Source organism: Pelophylax lessonae, assembly GCF_965119305.1.
Source record: "Pelophylax lessonae genome assembly, chromosome: 3".
Classification (NCBI taxonomy): Eukaryota; Metazoa; Chordata; class Amphibia; order Anura; family Ranidae; genus Pelophylax; species Pelophylax lessonae.
This window is the reverse complement of record NC_138770.1, coordinates 95,146,055-95,165,264: the sequence shown is the minus strand read 5'-3', so window position 1 is coordinate 95,165,264 and position 19,210 is coordinate 95,146,055. Positions and strand designations below refer to the sequence as shown.

Below are 19,210 nucleotides of genomic sequence, written 5' to 3'. Positions count from 1 at the left end.
TATCCTGTAATTCCTTTCTACAAGTGGCTGTCCTCAAATCCACTTCCAAGGTATCAGTGATGTATGTATTTGTGTTTCAGGCATGTAGATTGTTTGCATTTGGCCCTGTGCAGAAGAGATGATGAGACCTGTCAGGCGAGGGAGCTGGTGATGAAGCAAGGGGACCTGTCCCTTCTGCGGCTCATGGAAGCTCTTCTTCAAGCTCTCCCCCAGTTATTATTTCAGACTTACATTTATATGACTCTGGAGCAGGCGGATCTCTATGCAGGTAAGCTGTGTGACAGAAAATGGAAGAAAACCAGCTCTTCACACCGGAGAGCAAAACCTCGAATGCACTGTTAAATTCTAGGCTTAAAATTGATTATTCTGTGTATGCAATTCTAAAGCCTCGTACACACGCGTCGATAATTGGCCGTGAATTTTTGGCCAACGTCCGATCGGCCGATTTTCGGCTTGTTAGTATGATGCTTCCGACAACAAATCTGGCAGGCTATAAAATTTTTGTTGGCCGTCACCACAACTGCCGATTTTCCGTCAGTCAGTACAGATTTCGGCAGACAAAAATCTGATGAGCAAGACAGGGTATGCTCAGAGAAGAAAAAACACACGGAAAGTAAACCAGCAAAACTACTTCTGAAGTAGATTTTTGTTGGCTGAGAAAATTTGTGTGCAGTCTAGGTACATTTCAACCAACAAAACACCACTCTGGAGAAAAGTCGGACGATCGGTCGGCCGATAATGTATGAGGCATTAGTTGGTGTGTATGCCTGCAGCTTATTTTGTCTTATTTGCTAGTTTCCTTAGCAATACCTGGTCATCCTTCCAGTCCTTGCCTGCTGCTGTAATCTGACCACACCAAGCATGGAAGCAGATGTCTGCTAGTGTGGTCAGTTTGCCCCGTAAGTCATTCCCTCTTGGAATTACAAGATGCGGTTCTGTTGCACATCGTGCCTGTAACTCTGTAGTCAATTACAGCCATGCCCCCAGCCCCATTGTACCCCATATCAATGTACAGAATGCTAGTGTATATGCCTCTGTCTGCTCTCCCTTTTTTTTAACCAAGCTTGATTTGATTAGTTATAATCAGGGAGTGCCAGACAAAGCCTCGCCTTGTGGACATAACGGTAAGGTGGAGACAGGCGCATGATGTCCTCACGCTATCCCAAAGCCGTTGTGTGAGTCAGTGTGGAGGATATACCCAAACGTACCTGGTCGCTACATGATCCTGTCTTAAAGCTATGTGCTAATATTTTATGTAAGTAAAATAGTGCTGTATATTCTAATAAAGCATTATACAGAGGGCACTAGGAGTGTTTATTTTTGTCTCAGACGGAGGAGGAAGAGTGCATTATTGACCTAAGGAGGGAAGCCTCTTGGTGCTGTGGTGGGGGAAGCCTTGGATCAATGGAAATGTGTTATACCTCTGGTGCACTTAAGACTTCTTATAACGTGGAGGTCTCTAAAGGGGTGAGCGTGTGTTTTTTTTTTTTTTTTTTTTTTTGGCTGTGTGTAGACATGTGGCGCATCTAACAGGAGTGTTGGGTATCACAGGCACTTTTATGTGTATTGATGCAAGATATTGTGAAGAATCACTATTACGGGGCTTTATTCATTCACTGGTTATTGACCTATTATGGCATACTTTAACCTTCTTAGCAGTATTCCCGAGCGTGGCTCGGGGTTAGATTTCAGAGCCAAAAGCGGTAACCCTGAGCCACACTCGGGGTACCGCCAGAAGCATCGCTGGATCCTGTAAGCAGGGTTACTTACCTTGTCACCAGGATCCAGCGATGTGTCTCGCGGTGGATCTTCCTCCCGGTCGTCTGCGAGCCCCGGCTTCCTTCTCTTGCGACGTGACGTTCGCAGGGGGGTGGAACTGGCGGCAAATTCAAATGTAAAAAGACACCAAACACATTGATGCTATTCAAAATAAAAAAAATCATATTAGTTTGCCCCCCAGTGCCCTTTCCTGCAGTTCTACCGTACCTTTTATGTGTGTGTGTGTGTGTGTGTGTGTGTGTGTGTGTGTGTGTGTGTGTGTATGTATATATATATATATATATATATATATATATATATATATATATATATATATATATATATATAAAAAATTCTTGTGAATTAGCAGCCCAAACCAACTGTATACATTTATTATATGTATGTGTGTGTGTATATGTATGTATGTGTGTGTGTGTGTGTATGTATGTATGTGTATATATATATATATATATATATATATATATATATATATATATATATATATATATATATATATATATATATATATATATAATGTGTATTTATGTGTATATATATATATATATATGTATGTATACAGTTGGTTTGGGCTGCTCATTCACAAGAATTACATGCAAAATAATGGTACCGCTTTCAGCACCTAAAATCCAAAAGAATCATACCGCCAGGGAGGTTAACTATTTTCTGAAGTTTATTGCATGGTTTCATGCTTTGGGTTGGCTCGCTTATAGCACTGTACTGAATTTTTAAATTTTTTTTTTTTTTTGTGTGTGTTAATCGAAGTGTTCAGCGGCTTTGTATGTTTTATAGGGGGAATTTCAATGTGTGGTCCTTTGCTTTTTATATTGCCACAACATGTGATCATAACTTACAATCGTAAGTCTTCCATTACTACTTTTGTTTCTTCCATGTAGTTTCAAAATCTGATCGATCAAAATAAGATCATAAGATCTTATTTTATAAACAAAGTATTGATGCAAAATGATCAATTTATTTTCCGCCAATCGACTTGTTTTGATCAAATCTGATTGAAATTGAGTCTAAATCAATTAGGAAGTTATGACTATTGTTTGCTAATTCGATTGTTCTGATCCAATCACTCATCGATGTTTGGATTTTTAAAAAGTCAGAATGTAGGGCAACTATTAGGCAGACCTTTTTCCTGCATGCTAAATTGCACATTCTACTGTATCTCTGCAGTGTGAGAGTCTTCTAGCAATATAAATACTGAACAGCCTTTTGATGTAAAGAGCCGCAGTTGTACATCCAAAAGTGTTACTAAACCCAGGAGCCTGTATTCACTATATCTGCTCTCCCACAGTACACAGAACATGGAAATGACATTATTTTAGTAAATCTAAACTGCTAAATACCCTTTCTTATCAGCAGTATATAGCAGTCTTGTGATTTCTATCAGTGTCTGGTTAAAGCTTGTAGGAGGAGTTTTCATTCTGCTCTGACTGTCCTATGAGGCTGCAGGACCCCTGATCCTCTGTGTGGACAGTGTTGATTGGCCCTGTGCTGATCACATGCACTCTCCCAAGAAGAAGAAAAAAAAAAAAAAACGCTCTAACAATACACACCAAACTTGTCCCCAAGGCTCTCTTCTATCAGGAGATGGGTTGGGGGTTGTGGAAGAAGGGGAGGATCAGTGAAGACAGGATTAAACAGCCTTTTTTTTACACAATGCAGAGAATTCACCCCCTAGGTTCCACAGTGAGTATAACGAGCATGCTTTACTTTATATCAGGGTTTCTCAACCAGGGCTCCTCAAAAGGTTGCTAGGGGTTCTTTGAACAATGAGCAATTTCCACCTCTTGGATAAATTTCCACTGACACCATTGATCTTTTTTAACTATCTTTTAAAGAGGGTAATTCTTCCCAAAAACCCACAAGTGTAAGAAGCATTTTTCCCACTGACCAATACACTAATGTTTCATGAGTTGTAGATATAGTCCTTATTAGAAGGGGTTCCCTGAGATCTGAAAATGTATTTTAAGGGTTCCTCTGTGTTGAAAAGATTGAGAGAGGCGCTGCCATATACAGACTGATTTTTACTGTTGTATACTGTTGTAGGTTTAGTAACACTTTAAGTTGACAACCACTCTCCACCATATACCTTTGTTTCCCGAAAGGATGCAATATTCTTGTGTGGTGTGAACATTTCCAGCATATACCAAAAAAATGTTATAACTCGCGTGGTAAAAGAACGTATCTGTAATCTGTTAAACCTAAATCTGCATGGTCATAGTGTCTGCCGATGATGGGAGAACCACGGCTGCTGGTGGTGCTCAAAGGGCTGGAGGAGATATAGGAAGTCCAGGGACCCCTGTAAACCAGCTTTAAAATCAAGCGTTGTTATAGGGCAGAAGTGATTTTTCTTTCTTTCCAAATGAAGTTTACAAAATTCTACAAAATAGATGTGTTGGCATCTTCGGATGCTTCTTTTGGCCGCAAGGTTTTGCAGGCTGCTGTTTAAAGAGAACTGTTTTGTTTTTTTTTTGTTTTGTTTCTCTTTGAGGGTGTATTGTGTTTTCAGGGTGAGCTCTGGTTGAGCTCCATGTTCCCTGGTTGGCTAAGTTTAGCCTTTTGGGGAGTTACGTTTCCATTTGCGTTGTCTTACCACCCCTCATGAAAATACTGCTTTGGGACATCCCTATAGTCTTTTGACTAGATGGAGCTGCGTCTGTTGATAAACGATAGAGCAAACTGGATTTTTGTAAGCACTTTCATAATGTGCATACTTAAAGAGGAAGTAAACCCTGAAGAAATTTTCACAGTAATCATATGGCCACTATGTATATCATTTCTAAAACTCACAAGGATATGAATTAGCCCTACAGGATCTTTCTTACTGATTGTGCAGCTTGGTTTCTTTTTCATCTTTTCTGGCTGAAGCCGGCGCCATGTTTGTGGTTGCCTTCCAATTCAAGCCTTATCTGTACTTCCGCCCTTTCCTCTCTGTCACAGCCAGAATCCCATGCATGCTCAGTAAAAACTAACCAAGCCTCATTTTAGTATACTGTTACCTTGGTGACAAAGGCCAGCAAACCAATAGGAGTACACATGTAAATATCCTCCCTCTTAACCATGGATGTCATTGTTCACACCCCCTGTGACCTAGCTGGTCACATGGGGTGTTTCAAGAACACTGGTATCTCGCGGGATTGTAATGCCGTGGAGCTTTGCAATCAGAGGCACGGCAATGAGGGACAAAACACGCATGCGCGAGTGACGTCACGGACACAAACAACGGCAATATCTCTTAAACAGCGCAGTTTGTATTACTTTTAAAGCCACCTACATGTAAGTGATTGTAAAATGGTTTGCATGCTGTAAAGTTGTTCAGGGGAGTTTACTTCCTCTTTAAAGTATAACTAAAGGTAAAACTGGATTTTTGTACTTACCGTAAAATCATCCTTTTCTCTGAAGTTCATCAACAGATGCAGCCCCTCTACTTCTGAGTGAATAGGGTTTTTTCTACTCTAAACACTGCTTGCAACTAAACTGATTGATGATAGAAGGCTGTGTGGGGTTATGCCTGCAGGGACAGCCCCCATAGGTGTGGTTAAGCTTTTTTCCTGCCTAGTGCCTATTCCTGATAGGAGGAGCATAACCCTATAGTCTTTGATTAGATGGCGCTGCGTCTGTCGATGAACTTTAGAGAAAAGGATTTTACGGTAAGTTCTTACAAAAATCCAGTTTTACTTGTATTGAATATACGTTTTAGGAGGGAAGGAGGGGTTTTCTCAGCTAAGCACGCCCTCCTGCTTGCATGCCTGATCTAAGGGCAGATGGATTCCAGGAAGGAGATGCTACATGAATTATCTGCCCTTACTCAAGATGACCACGGCCAGAAATGCTAAGGAGGTGTTTTTCGAAGCGATTTCTCAGCAAAATAAAGCATTGAGATATGGATGGATGGTGGAGTTTGCTTTGAAAAAAAAAAAAAAAATATATATATATATATATATATATATATATATATATATATATAATATACAAATTAAATAGCATTTTTTGGTTTGGTGCTCAGATGCAGTGCAGCTCCCCTTTAAAGAAGCCGCTCTCAGGTACGATAATATTGTTCATGTGGAGGGCCCTCTGGGGACCTTCCTGTGAGGGCTCAGTGAATTCTGTCAAACGCTGTTCGATCGATGGGCACATATAGCACTAGCTCCTGGAGTAGAGAGGTCAACGTTCATTGTAAGTCTACCAACGGATTCTGGTATACCATGGAGCCTAAGGATGGATTCGCAGTTTTATGGAATCTTCCATTTGCATCAAAAGGGAAAAAAATTAGCTGATTGTAAGTGCTCAATTTCATCCTCTTGCTCATCAAGGACAGAAGTTATTACTGCATCTCTATAGGGTCAAGGAACTCTTGCCAGTGTCCCATATTACCTTAATCAATTGCAATGTAACTCCCTTTGAGACTCTGTCTAGGGCTGCCTGTAGCTTTAAATTGCTCATTTAACACTTGTGAGGCAATCAGTTTTGTTTGGAAGGAGGTCTCTTCCTCCATGGAATCTGAAGGTTCCACAAAGTGGGGGGGGGGGGTGCTTCTCCATATCCATGGCTGCCATCTTGAGCAAACATGGCAGCTTAGGTGTAATGGCCGATTGTTGAAATCTCAGCAGTTCGATCTATTCAACCTGCTGTTCCCCAAACTGGTGCAGAGCTGTTCAATACACGTCCATCTTATGCACTCACTGCTATTTTCCTTTTTTAAATCTTGCATGCCACAGCAGTTTCTGTTCGGTTGCCCTGTACACACCTACCTAGAGATACAGTAACAGTAAAATCAGTCTGTATATGCAATGAAGCATACTTGTTATACTCGCTGTGGAACCTAAGGGGTTAATCCTCTGCATTGTGTAAAAAAGGCTGTTTGATCCTGTCTTCAACCCCTTCTTCCACTGTCCCCAATCCATCTCCTGATAAATCGGAGCCTTTGCAGTCATTCTGCACATGCTCACTTTTGTGTGTATAGCTAGAGTTGTGTGGTGTGTTATGTTTTTCTTGGTAGGGTGCATGTGATCAGTACAGGACCAATCAGTACTGCCCAGATAGAGAGGGTTAGGGGTCCTGCAGCCTCATCGGACAGTCAGAGTAGAATGAAAACCCCTCCTACTTTAACCAGACACTGATAGAAGTCACAGGAATGCTATATACTGCTGATGAGAAAAGGGATTTAGCAGTTTATATTTATTGAAACAATTGTATGTCTGTGTATTGTGGGAGACCAGATGTAATGAATGCAGGGTCCTGGGTTTAGTAACACTTTAAAGCGGAGTTCCAGCCTCAAAACGAAAATTTGACATCCGCTTGCTCTAAGTAACCTGAAAAAGAATTGGATAATCATGATTTTTTTTTTTTTTTTTTTTTGCTTTACTTACCTTGTTTTTGAAGAAAATATACTCCCCTTTCTTCCACTTCCTCTCTCTCTGCGGCCGCGGCCCACGCCATCACTTCCTGCTTGCATTGACTCCTGGGAGCTGAACGTCATCGCTCCCAGGAGTCAGTGCGCCTGCACCGGCCCTGCTCGTCAATTCCGGTGCAGGCGCGTCATTCCCTGCTATGTCCAGAAGCTGTGCAGGGATGACACGCCTGCACGGAAGTGACGAGCAGGGCCGGTGCAGGGCATTCTGGGACTCCGTCGACCGTCGTCACCGAAGAGGACGCTCTGGCTTCAGCTGCCCACAACTGAGACAGCGCTGGACAAGACCTTTTCAAGGTAAGTATTTCTTCTAAAAGGTAAGTGAACCCGGGGACAGTTCAGAGGCTATCATTGCTGAAATGCACTAGCCCTGACTGTCCCGGGGGTATTTTTATCGAAAAATAATTTTTGAGGCCGGAAATGCAAGTAAAATCAAAGGTAGCTTCATATATTTACAGGAAGGACTTCTTTCCCTCCTTTTTAATAAAACACATTTATAAGTTCCGTGCACAAGAGTCATTGGGCCTTTAGAAGGTCTTTGCTAATGAGGTCCAACTGTCTTGCATTATTCTGAACTGTTTTTGGAATGTCTTGTAAAACGTTTTATAAATATATCTGCTAATCTGACTTCTTGTTTCTGTTGTGTGTCTTTTTTTTTTTTTCAGCCAGCTGTTCCCTGTCATGCCTCTTGTCTGTGTCCTGGGCACTAGTCTCCTTCAGTCACTTCCTGTGCCTCCTGAGACCTGGAAACCTGTGTCTGCCATGGGCGTCAGTGCTGTGCCAGCTGCTGTGGAGGATGGGCATGGTTGGAACCCGTGTGATGGTCTTGGTAGTGTTTGCCAGAGCCTTTCATTTCTGGGTGTTTGCTGTGGGAGGTGAGAAATCATCTTACATGTTTACTGTACACTTCCAAGTATGAAGGCTGTTATTGATGACCTTTCCTTCTGATAATGCCTGCATGCATGCCACCTTCCCTACCTTTTTTTTAAACAATTTGGATTACTTATCTGGAAAAATGTATAGATTGAGACAACTGAATTTTCTGGTCTGCATACTCGTATGATGTTCTTTAGGGATGCATCGGTGCCAATACTGAGTATTTTCACAAGTACTTGTGAAAATGCTCCCGATGCATAAAACTGATACTTGCGGTGCGATTTGCGTCCATACAAAATGAATGGGCGCAAATCCCACTGCAAAGAATGGCATGCAATTTGAACAGGAATGCGATGTGATTCCTGTCCGAATCGCATGTCATTTCCCCCACCGCTCCTATGTGTGCAAACTCAGTATAGAAAGGGAAGCGCCATCTAGTGAAGCAATGGGCAGTTTATTAAAAATGTTATAACCACTCACATTAAAGTACATATCTAGTTATATCCGAATCTTCATAGTGTCCCCATCCTGCCAATGATAGCAAATCCAGCCGCTGGAGGAGATGAGTAGGTGGTCCACCCCCAAGCTGACATCATCTCTGCCCTATAACCACAGGGGTCCCGGAACTTCTTCAGCCCCGTGAGCATCTCCAGCGGCCATGGTTTTCTATTATCTACGGGATGGGGATACTATGCAGATTTGACTAGATGTGTACTTTATTGTGCATTGTTATAACATTTTTAATAAACTGCCCATTGCTCACTAGATTCCCTTTTTATACTAGGTTCACACACCGGAGTGGTGGGGAAAATTGCATGGGAATCGCACAGCATTCCTGTTCAAAATGCATGCAATTCTATGCAGTGTGAGATGCAAACCGCACCGCAAAGGTGTATTTGGTATCAGGAAGTACTTGGCATAATGTGCTAGTATGCATCGCATATTAGCACATCATGTGAAACTTACCTGCAAACCCCTCGTTGTCACCGCTGGAGGCCGCATCCATCTTCCGCTGTCTTCGTCCTTGGTCCGCGGACTCCGGCTGTGTGACTTGCCAGAGCCACGGGATGTCACTACCGTGCAGGAGCCGCTGGTCACAGCATAGGGATATAAATAAATGGCACTGGTTGGCCGTTCGTTCAGAGCGCATGCGCCGTGACATCAACGGCTGCATATACAGTAAATATCTCCCAATAAGACTAACCTATTGGTACAAACAAGCAATAAAAATTTTACTTCCACTTTAAAAAAATATAGGAAGGCAGGAAGGAGGTGAATGGCTCCCAGCTAGGTCCCATTCTTCATTACAATTCACGCGGCCACTTGAGGAATATCCTTCCTCTTCTCAACCTGCCACTATAGCAAACCTTAAAGAGTTTGTTACCCTAAAAAAAAAATATAAGCTCAAACACACACTGTTGTCAAAAGTATTGGGACACCTTCCTTTACATACCCATGAACTTTAATGGCATCCCAGTCTTAGTCCGTAGGGTTCAATATGGAGTTGGCCCACCCTTTGCAGCTATAACAGCTTCAACTCTTCTGGGAAGGCTGTCCACAAGGTTTAGGAGTGTGTCTATGGGAATGTTTAACCATTCTTCCAGAAGAGCATTTGTGAGGTCAGGCACTGATGTTGAAAGAGAAGGCTTGGCTCACAGTCTCTGCTCTAATTCATTCCAAAGATGTTCTGTCGGGTTGAGGTCAGGACTCTGTGCAGGCCAATCAAGTTCCTCCACCCCAAACTCCCTCATCCATGTCTTTGTGGTCCTTGCTTTGTGCACTGGTCCAAATCATTTGGTACAGGGGGATTATGGTGTTGGGTTGTTTTTCAGGGGTTGGGCTTGGCTCCTTAGTTTCAGTGAAGAGAACTCCTAAAGAGGAAGTAAATTCGGGGGGGGGGGGGTTTGTCATTATTTTTTTTTTTTTTTAGTAAAGGCATAATGTGCTAATAGGCCTCGCATGCTAGCATATTATGTGACACTTACCTGCAAATGAAGCCCTCGTTGTTTCCGCTGGAGGCTGCATCTTTCTGCGCTCATCTTCCTTCTGGGTCTGCGGACTCCGGCTGTGCACCAGGAGCCATCAGTCACGGCATAGGGCTCTGAAGAAACAGCACGGGCGACCGTTCCTTCAGAGCACATGCAACGATGACGTCCTCGCCACAGTATACAGTAAATATCTCCTAAATGGTGCAAGTTTAGGAGATATTTACAGTACCTATAGGTACAAACATTAAAGAGAAGTTTACTTACTCTTTAAGGCGTCAGCATACCAAGACATTTTGGAAAATGTCACGCTCCCAACTTTGTGGGAACATTTTGTGGATGGCCCCTTCTGGTTTTAAAATGACTGCATCAGTGCAAAAAGCAAGGTCCATAAAGACATGGATTTAGCAGGGGTGGGTGAAAATAACTTCAAGTGCATTAAAAATCTAAAAAAGTAAGTAACTAGTGTGTTCCAGGCTTAACAGTTAAAGTGGTTCTAAAGGCTCAAGGTATTCTACCTTCATGCACTCTATGTAGAGCAGCCCCCCCCTCAAATCCCCACCTGAGCCCCTTTGCGATCCAGTGATGTGCACAAGAGTCTTGGCTCTCCAGGGACTCTCCCTCCTCATGGGCTGAGACAGCAGCGGGAGCCATTGGAACCCGCTTCTGTCAATCCCAGCCAATGAGGGGAGAGGGGGGTGGGGCTGAGCCACATCTCTGTGTCCAAATGGACAGCCAGAGCAGTGGCTTGGGATCCAGCCAGCATGGTTGCCCGCAAAGCAAGCTGTTTGCTCTGGGGGCACTTGACAGGAGGGTGGAGCCAGGAGCGCTGGCAGGGGACCCAAAATGGCGAGGATCTGGGTTGCTCTGTGCAAAACAATTACACAGAGCAGGAAAGTGTATAACATGTTTGTTATTAATATCACTTTAAGCTGTTTTATTGCTTTTTTTTTTTCTATGTTTGCAGTGTACCTTTTTTATCGTTAAATAGACAGAACAGCCAGGTATCTTATCAGTCTCTTGGTGTTGAGTTTGCAAAGATGTTCTAAGTGTCTGTGTCTCTTTGTACAGGTGCTCACTGGCTGGTGATGTCTTTCTGGCTGGTGGCTCAGCAGACCGATGTTATCAGCAGGCCATGTTACTGGAGACTCTTCAATATCCTCCTCGGAGCTGTCTATGTCTTCTGCTTTATTAACGTCAGGGATGGGCCCTCACGGTATCGTGTTGCTATCTTTTATGTGGTAAGGCATTCCTGTACTTTGTTTAACCCTCATGCACCTAGTTAAGGGAAATTCCACTGTTTAAAAGATTTAAGTGAAACCTAAGTCAGAAAATGAGGTCCTGCTAGATCACTTCAGGCTGGCCCCTTTTGCAGGTATAGCAATGTAAATCATTAAAAATAAATGTCTATACTGTTTAAAATCCAGGATTACACTGGCACCCTGCTCTGCACATGCTCAGTTGCACTCTATTTTGAGGCTCTGCCGAATTTGTAGAGGCCGATCTGCTGACAGCCTTAACCACTTTACGACCGCCCGCTTCAGATATACTGCAGCAGGCAGCCGCTCCTGAGCAAAGCGATGTAGGTATACGTCGCTCGCTCTCAGGAGGCTAGGGGGCGAGTGCGCGCAGCCGGCGGCGCGCTCCTGCTCATCAGCGGGGAAGCCGATGCGTGTGACAGGCAGCTCCGATTGCTGCCTGACATCCACGATCGTTCCCCGCTGAGAGAGAATGGTCGGTTGTTGTAAACACAGCTGACCGTTCTTCTCCCTGCAATGATCATAGAGCCCCTGTGATCCTTCTATATACATCCGCGCTAGGTGGGCTGCGACATAGCCCCACTAGACGGTGGCTGGCCGCGAGTTAAACGTCTCGTGAGGACGCATATGAACTGGCTTTGACCTGAGTTGCAGCGTTTCCTTCTGCCCAACTGCACCCACATTACGATGGAGCAGTGTCCTGTCCGGAGCGGTACCCACTCTGTTCCTGGTGTGGTAAGTAGCTGTCCCCCCCACTACCCCTGGAGGGTTTTGGGGTGGACATGTGCCCCTCCCTGGGATTGTTGGACCACCAGGTTCCGCCCCAACCCCTCTAAAATTTCGGTCACTGTGGGTCTTTCAGTCCCTCCAGATGAGGTGTTGAGCTGGCTTTGTCACACATGCTCTTGAGGGGGGCTGGTTGGAATTGCTACTGACCAGGTTTTACTGGTGTGCAACAGGGGGGTTGAGCAGGGTTCCCTGCCATCCTGGGGATTAGTGACTAGGGCGGGGATGTCCTCTGGGGCTCCCTGTGGCGGTTGTTGGGCTGGGGAAGCGGATGTTGCCATCTGCGGGTACGCGCCTCAAGCGGATGGATCCGGCCAAAAATTTAGGCCGCGGCTTTGTGGCTTACTTGTCGGAACCTATGTGAGGCGGCCCCTGTGAGGATGGCTGAAGCCACTGCCTCCCGTTTGGGCATCTGCCTTCCCCTGCGCTGCCCCTGGGTGGTCGGCTCTGCTGAGGCTGGCGGCCAGGCTCCCTTAAAAAATTTAGGCCGTGGCTTGCAGCCTACTATTCAGGCGCCGCTTTTGGGAGGACAGCCCCAGTGCGTGTAGCTGAAGCCCCCAATCTTCTTTTGTGCATCTGCTGGGCTGAGGATCTGTGCAATTGCGTCTGGGTCTCCATAAAAATTTAGGCCATGACTTGTGGCCTGCTGGGCCATATGGTCAGCTTGGCACCTTCCTCGCACCGGGTGGCGCTGTGAGGTGCTTCATTTTTGACAGTCATGCTGCCGTTATTGTGTGGGGCACCTGCCTTGTTTTAGCAAGGGTACCCTGCCTGCGTGTCTGCGTCACGGAGGGCGGCCCCCTTTTAAGGGGGCTATGTCCTCTATGGAGGGTGACCCCCCCCCCCACTTGTTTTTTGCGGGGTCCAATAGGTGGTCCATTTGTAGACTCTTGGCCAGCATCCCATTTGCGAGATCGCAGTCGGCAGCCTCCCATGATTGTTATGTTTTCAGGGTGAGCTTAGTATATAGCGACACTACTGGGTCTGCGTCAACGCACCCTGAGTGCTCAGATAGTGAGGATGATTTCTCAGCTCCTCTAGCCGCGCTTAAATAGGCGCTGGTGGATACACTCTTTTTGTCAGTGCGTGAAACTTTAAAATGGAAGTTGCGGCTTTTGCTGCGTCTGAGGCACCGGTTCCTTTTGGCACCCACAGGCCCACCAAAGCCAAGGGTGTTCATCTTTCTCCTTACCTAGACAACATTGTCACAAACAGTGACGTTGTCCAAAACGCTGTGGTTGCTAGGCATTTTTTGCTTGCGATATCTCTATGAGGATTTAATGCGTAAAAAGGTGGACGGTCCCACCTGTAGTGGATGTGCCACTTTCCAGGTCAAATTTGAGTTATATTCATCCTGGTTGAGGAGTCCCCAACCTTTACAGGTCCAGCTAATAGGAGGGTGGATGCTCTTGCCCTCCATATGTGTGCTGTGGCTGGTTCGGCAATTAGGCCAGTAATTACTATTGCCCTGATGACGTGAACTCTGACCGAGTGGGCTTGGTTTTTACGCTGGGACCTGGAGGAAGAAAAGTTTCCGCCTGTCTTTGCGGACCGATTGGTCCAGGGGCTACAGTTTGTGATGCCTCTTTTGGATGCAGCTCCTTTTTGATTCTAGGCTTTCTGTATAAGCAGTGGTCCTTCGCCGTATTGTCTGGCTGAAATGCTGGTCTGCGGACTAGACTTCTAAGAAGGCCTTGTCTGATCTTGCTCTTGTAGGAGGTCGCCTGTTTGAAGCTTCCTTGGATGACATTGTTAAATACTCTTCTTCTGCAGGCTACCAAGGGCAAGGAGCCCCGTCCTAGACATGGGCCATTCTCCTCATCTCTTAAGTGGCCTCTTCCTCTCAGGATCTCAAGATTAGGGATCAAAAGTCAGGGGTTCCAAGAAGACCCGGTCTGGCAAGCCACAAACCGGCTCTTCCAGACCTGCGGACAAGGCTGCCTCTGCATGAAAGGGCGCCCTCAACCGTATCTGGGGTTGGGGGCACATCTTCCGTGGTTTCTGGATCCATGGACCTCCATAGTACAGGTCAAGTGAGTCTACAAATTTATTCGGTCAGGCTATGAGATTGAGTTCAGTCTTGTCCTCCGGAAAGGTTTTGTTTTGTTTTTTTTTTTTGTTTTTTCTCTTCAAACCTGCACTTGTCCCCAGATCGCTTATGGGGTCTCTTTGGAGCAGTGCAAAACTTGTTATTTCAAGGGGTGATTGTTCCGGTTCTGACATTTTCAAGGGTTTTTTTTTTTTTTTTACTCAAATCTCTTTACAGTCCCCAGGAAGGAAGGCAAGGTACGTCCAATCCTGGACCTCAAGGCGCCAAGCTGCTTTGTGCGAGTACAGAAGTTCCGCATCAGTCCATTCACATGGTTGTGGCGTCCCTGCGTCAGGGGGATTTCTCCTCGCTTCTTTCAACATCAAGGATGCCTACCTGCACATTCTAATATGTGCTGGTCGCCAGCGCTTCCTCCGTTTTGCCGTGGACAAGGAGTATGATCAGTTTGTGGTGCTGGTCTTGCCTCTGCACCTCGGTTCTTCACATGAGTGTTGGCCCCGATGCTGGCTTTTTTTTTTTTTTTTTGTCAGCGGGGGATCGCGTTACTGGGGTACCTGGATGATCCTCTGCGAGCAAAGTTTCCAACTGCTCTGATGGACTACTGGAGATTGCGCTGCAAATTCTGAGGGAGTTTGGTAGGATCCTGAACATTGAGGAGTCTGCTTTGGTTCTGTCCACAAAAAATGGCCTATCTGGGTCTGACTCTGGACTCTGCCTCAGCCACAGTCTTTCTTCCTCGGGAAAAACTCCAAATATTGCAGGAAGTAATTCAGCTTCTGCTGTTCAGCAGACGGTCATCCCTCCAGGCTTGCATGCACATGCTGGGCTTGATGGTGTCAACCTTAGAGGCGGTCTGTTTGCAAAGTTTCACACAAGATCTCTGCTAAAGAGATTCTGCTGAAATGGGTCAAGGATCCACGGTCTCAAGAGGTGGCTTCGCTCTCTAGCACTTTGACAGGAAAAATCCTTCTCCTCCTGTACTGAACGGTTGTCTCCATATATGCCAGCCTGTCCGTGTGGGGAGGTGTCCTCAGCACAGATGTGCTCAGGGGGTCTGAACTCTGGCAGAGCCCAGGCTGTGGCTTGGTTCACTTGAACTTCGAGCGATCATACTTTGGCTCATTGGACAATCGTCTTCAGGGGTGTCCGGTACAAATTCATTAGGACAATGCCACGACCGTCAATCACCAAGAGGGAGGAATATGATCCGTAGCATACAGTGACGTGCTTCCATCCCTAATGGTTAATGCAAACAGAAAACAGAGGTCGTGGGACTTTAAATGAGGCAGGTCACAAACTAAGATTTACAAAATTAGATTATAAAACTTAATAATTATACATACAGTAATTGATACAAATGTTGACATCAGTTACAAATATATGATGCAGACATGTAGACAGAAAAGGCTGACACAAAAAAAATGCATGTAGTAAAAACATTGTTATAATAGGAAGATATATTCTGTAAAAAAAAAGTAAGTGGTTGTTGCTAAATGTTGCATCTGTGCGTCTAAGTAGCTCTATGCGTTTCGTGGAACCCTGTCCACTCATCAGGAGCTTAAAGCCAAAGAGTTACACATGTCGGCATCAAAAATATATCCAGCATCTGGGGGGGACGAAATGAACACGCCAGGGCAGATGTCTGATCCGGGGGCATGGCAAGGATGAACCACCCAGACCAGGTCAGCTATTTATGTGGTGGGGATTTTGGGAGCACCTACAGCAGCAAACTCTTTACACTACTGATTAGCACCTGTCTACACGTATGTTCAGTTCTCACGGAATAGTTCCTCATGTCCTGGTTTGCCCTCTGGCTGCCTTCCCAGCCCTTCCCTCCCCTTGGAATGGGTGGTTCATCCTTGCCACAGCCCCGGATCAGACGTCTGCCCTGGCATGTACATTTCGTCCCGCCCCCCCACAGATGCTGGGTATATCTTTGGCTTTAGGCTCCTGATTAGTGGACAGGGTTCCACGAAACGCGTAGAGCTACTTAGACGCACAGATGTAACATTTAACAACGACCATGTACTTTTTTACTGAATATATCTTACTATTATAACAATGTTTTTACTATATGCATTTTTTTGTCAGCCTTTTTTGTATACATGTCTGCATCATATTTGGAACTGTCAACATTTGTATCAAATACTGTATGTATAATAAATTATTACATTTATAATCTAATTATGTATATCTTAGTCCGTGACCTGCCTTATTTAATGTCCCACGACCTCTGTTTTGTGTTTGCAATCACCAAGGGGGCACAAGAAGTGTCCTGGCGGCTGGGTAAGTAGCCGGCATTCTAAGGTGACTTCTGCCACAACTCATGTGCAGGATTCAGGCAGAAGGGATTCCAGTCATTCTAGTGGCTCCAGACTGGTCTCGCCAGTCTTGGAATGCCGATCTGGTATGGCTGGTTGCCGATGCTTCTTGGGGACTTCCTCTCAAGGAGGATCTGCTGTCCCAACGACCAGTCTTCCATTCTGCCTTAGTCACTGGCTTTAACGGCTTGGCTATTGAACGCCAGGTGCTGAAGGGTGGAGGTTTGTTTGAATTGGTGATTCCTACGCTGTTAATAGCTTGGAAATATGCCTTTAGGAGGATCTACCATCGTAAGTGGAAGACGTACATTGCGTGGTGTTGAGTCTCTTGGGGTTCATCCTCGCTTCTTCTCGGTGGATCAGATCTTAACCTTCCTTCAACAGGGGGTTGAGCAAAAATTGGCCTTTGAGTACCATCAAGGGCCGGGTATCAGGTTTTAGCGTTTTTTTTCCCGACGACCTTTGACCATACACTCCCTGGTGCGTACCTTTTTTAGAGTGTCCGACATTTGGTTCCTTCAGTGCGGGCTCGGTTGCCGTCCTGGAATCTTAATGTGAAGCTTTCAGGTCTACTGAAGCTTTTCTTTGAAAGTATTCGAGAGGTTTCCCTGCTTACATTGCCCCAGAAGGTGGTCTTGTTTGGTGGCTATCATCTCTGCATGTAGGGTGTCTACATTGAAGGCATTATTCAGTTGTTCACCTTACGGTGCTTCACAAGAATAAGGTGGTGCTTTGCCTCTGTTCATCATTCCTTCCTAAGGTGGTCTCTGACTGTCATTTGAATGAAGACTTTGTGTTGTCTTCCCTGTGTCCCAGGCCTAAACATCTAAAGGAAATTGACTGGCATGTCTTGGATGTGGTTCGGACAATTGGGGTGTACCTGGCAGCTACGAAGTCTGTCAGGAAGTCAGACTCTCTATTTGCGCTCACAAACGCACCTCTCAAAGGGTTGCCCGCTTTTTCTGCAACCATTTCCAGATGGATCAGACAGACGGTGGTTCAGGCCTATTGCATCAGGGGTCAGGTTCCTTCTTTCCCTGTTTAGGCGCACTCTACTAGGGTGCTTGGAGTCTCCTGGTCTTCCCGTCTTCTAGCGTCAGTGATGTAGGTTTTGCAAGGCGGCCACCTGGTTGTCGGTGCACACTTTTACAAAGTTTTTTTGTAAAGTGGTTGTGTTGGCATCTGCGGATGCATCTTTTGGCCGCAAGGTTTTGCTGGCTGCTGTTTAGAGGACCTGGTCCTCTGTTGAGGGTGTCTTGTTTTTCAGGTGAGCTCCGGTTGTTTATGGTTGAGCTCGGTTACCTGGTTGGCTATGGTTAGTCTTGGGGAATTTTTTTTTTCTGATGTTTTCCCACCCCTTATGTTTAACACTGCTTTGGAATGTGCCAATGGTTAACTACATCCCATCCGCGCTACAGCCTATATACGGCTGCAGCGCGGACTCGAATTTTCGGGAGGCCGTTTTTAAACGGCCTCCCAGAAGCACGCTCCCCGCGCGCTCCCGCATCGGGGAGAATCTGTGTCGGCCGTGTCCCTTGGACACGGCCGATCACAGATCGTGGTGAATGGCCAATCGCAGCGGCCATTCACCACGTGATCGGACCATCCAATGAGAGATGATCTCATATGTAAACATATGAGATCATCTCTCATCGCCGGCGCTCCTTCCTCACACAGAGCCTGCAGTGTGAGGAAGGAGGGGGAGCCTCACAGCGCCGGGGACACAGAGATATGTAATCAGGGCACTGATCACCAGTGCCCTGATTACTAAAAGGTAAAAAAAATACACAAATTGCCCCCAACCGTGCCCACAGTGCCCGCCATCAGTGTCCCCCCATCAATGCCCACAATCAGTGCCCATAGTGCTGCCAGTCAGTGCCCATCAGTGCCTGCTCATCTAGGCACTGATGAGCACTGACTGGCAGCACTATGGGCACTGAGTGTGGGCACTGATGGTGCCACCCATCAGTGTCCATCAGTGCCATCTGCCAGTGCCCATCAGTGCCGCCTCTCAGTGCCCAGCAGTGCCACCTCTCAGTGCCCAGCAGTGCCGCCTATCAGTGCTCATCAGTGCCGCCTATCAGTGCGGCATATTAGTACCTCATCAGTGCCCATAAGTGCCACCTCATCAGTGCCCATAAGTGCCACCTCATCAGTGCCCATAAGTGCCACCTCATCAGTGCCCATCAGTGCAGCCTATCAGTGCCCATCAGTGCCGCCTCATCAGCGCACATCAGTGAAGGAGAAAAATTTATTTTCAAAATTTACTCGCAGAAAATAAGAAACTTTTTTTTTTTTTTTTTTTTTTTTTTCAAAATTTTCTGTCTTTATTCTTCTTATTTTTTACAAAAAAAAAAAAAAAAAAAAACCCAGAGATGATTAAATACCACCAAAAGAAAGCTCTATTTGTGTGAAAAAAATGATAAAAATGTCATATGGGTACAGTGTAGCATGACTGCGCAATTGTCAGTCAAAGTGTGCGAGCACTGAAAGCTGAAAATTGGCCTGGATGGGAAGGGTGTTTAAGTGCACAGTAGGCAAGTGGTTATGAATCAGGAGCTGTGTCTGTCAATGAACGAAAGAGAAAATGGGATTTTTGACTGTAGAATCCTTTTTCTCTGATGTTCATTGATGGACACAGTTCCCACCCCTCTGTGAAGTTGTAATCCTTCTGACACTACTTGTAACAAAACTGAGTGCCTATAACTGAGAGAGAGGGTATATACCCCCTGGGA

General features: G+C 45.5%; 1 protein-coding gene across 1 annotated transcript in view; it reads left to right on the top strand.

The window, feature by feature from the left end:
* Nucleotides 1–19,210, top strand: part of XKR5 (XK related 5) — a gene marked incomplete at its 3' end in the record, with an annotated part of 51,265 nt that overhangs the window by 21,667 nt on the left and 10,388 nt on the right. The window contains exons 3-5 of the mRNA XM_082250551.1: nt 81–268; nt 7,864–8,073; nt 11,131–11,300. Of these exons, the coding sequence (XP_082106677.1) occupies nt 81–268; nt 7,864–8,073; nt 11,131–11,300 (568 nt within the window). The remainder of the gene's footprint in view (nt 1–80; nt 269–7,863; nt 8,074–11,130; nt 11,301–19,210) is intronic.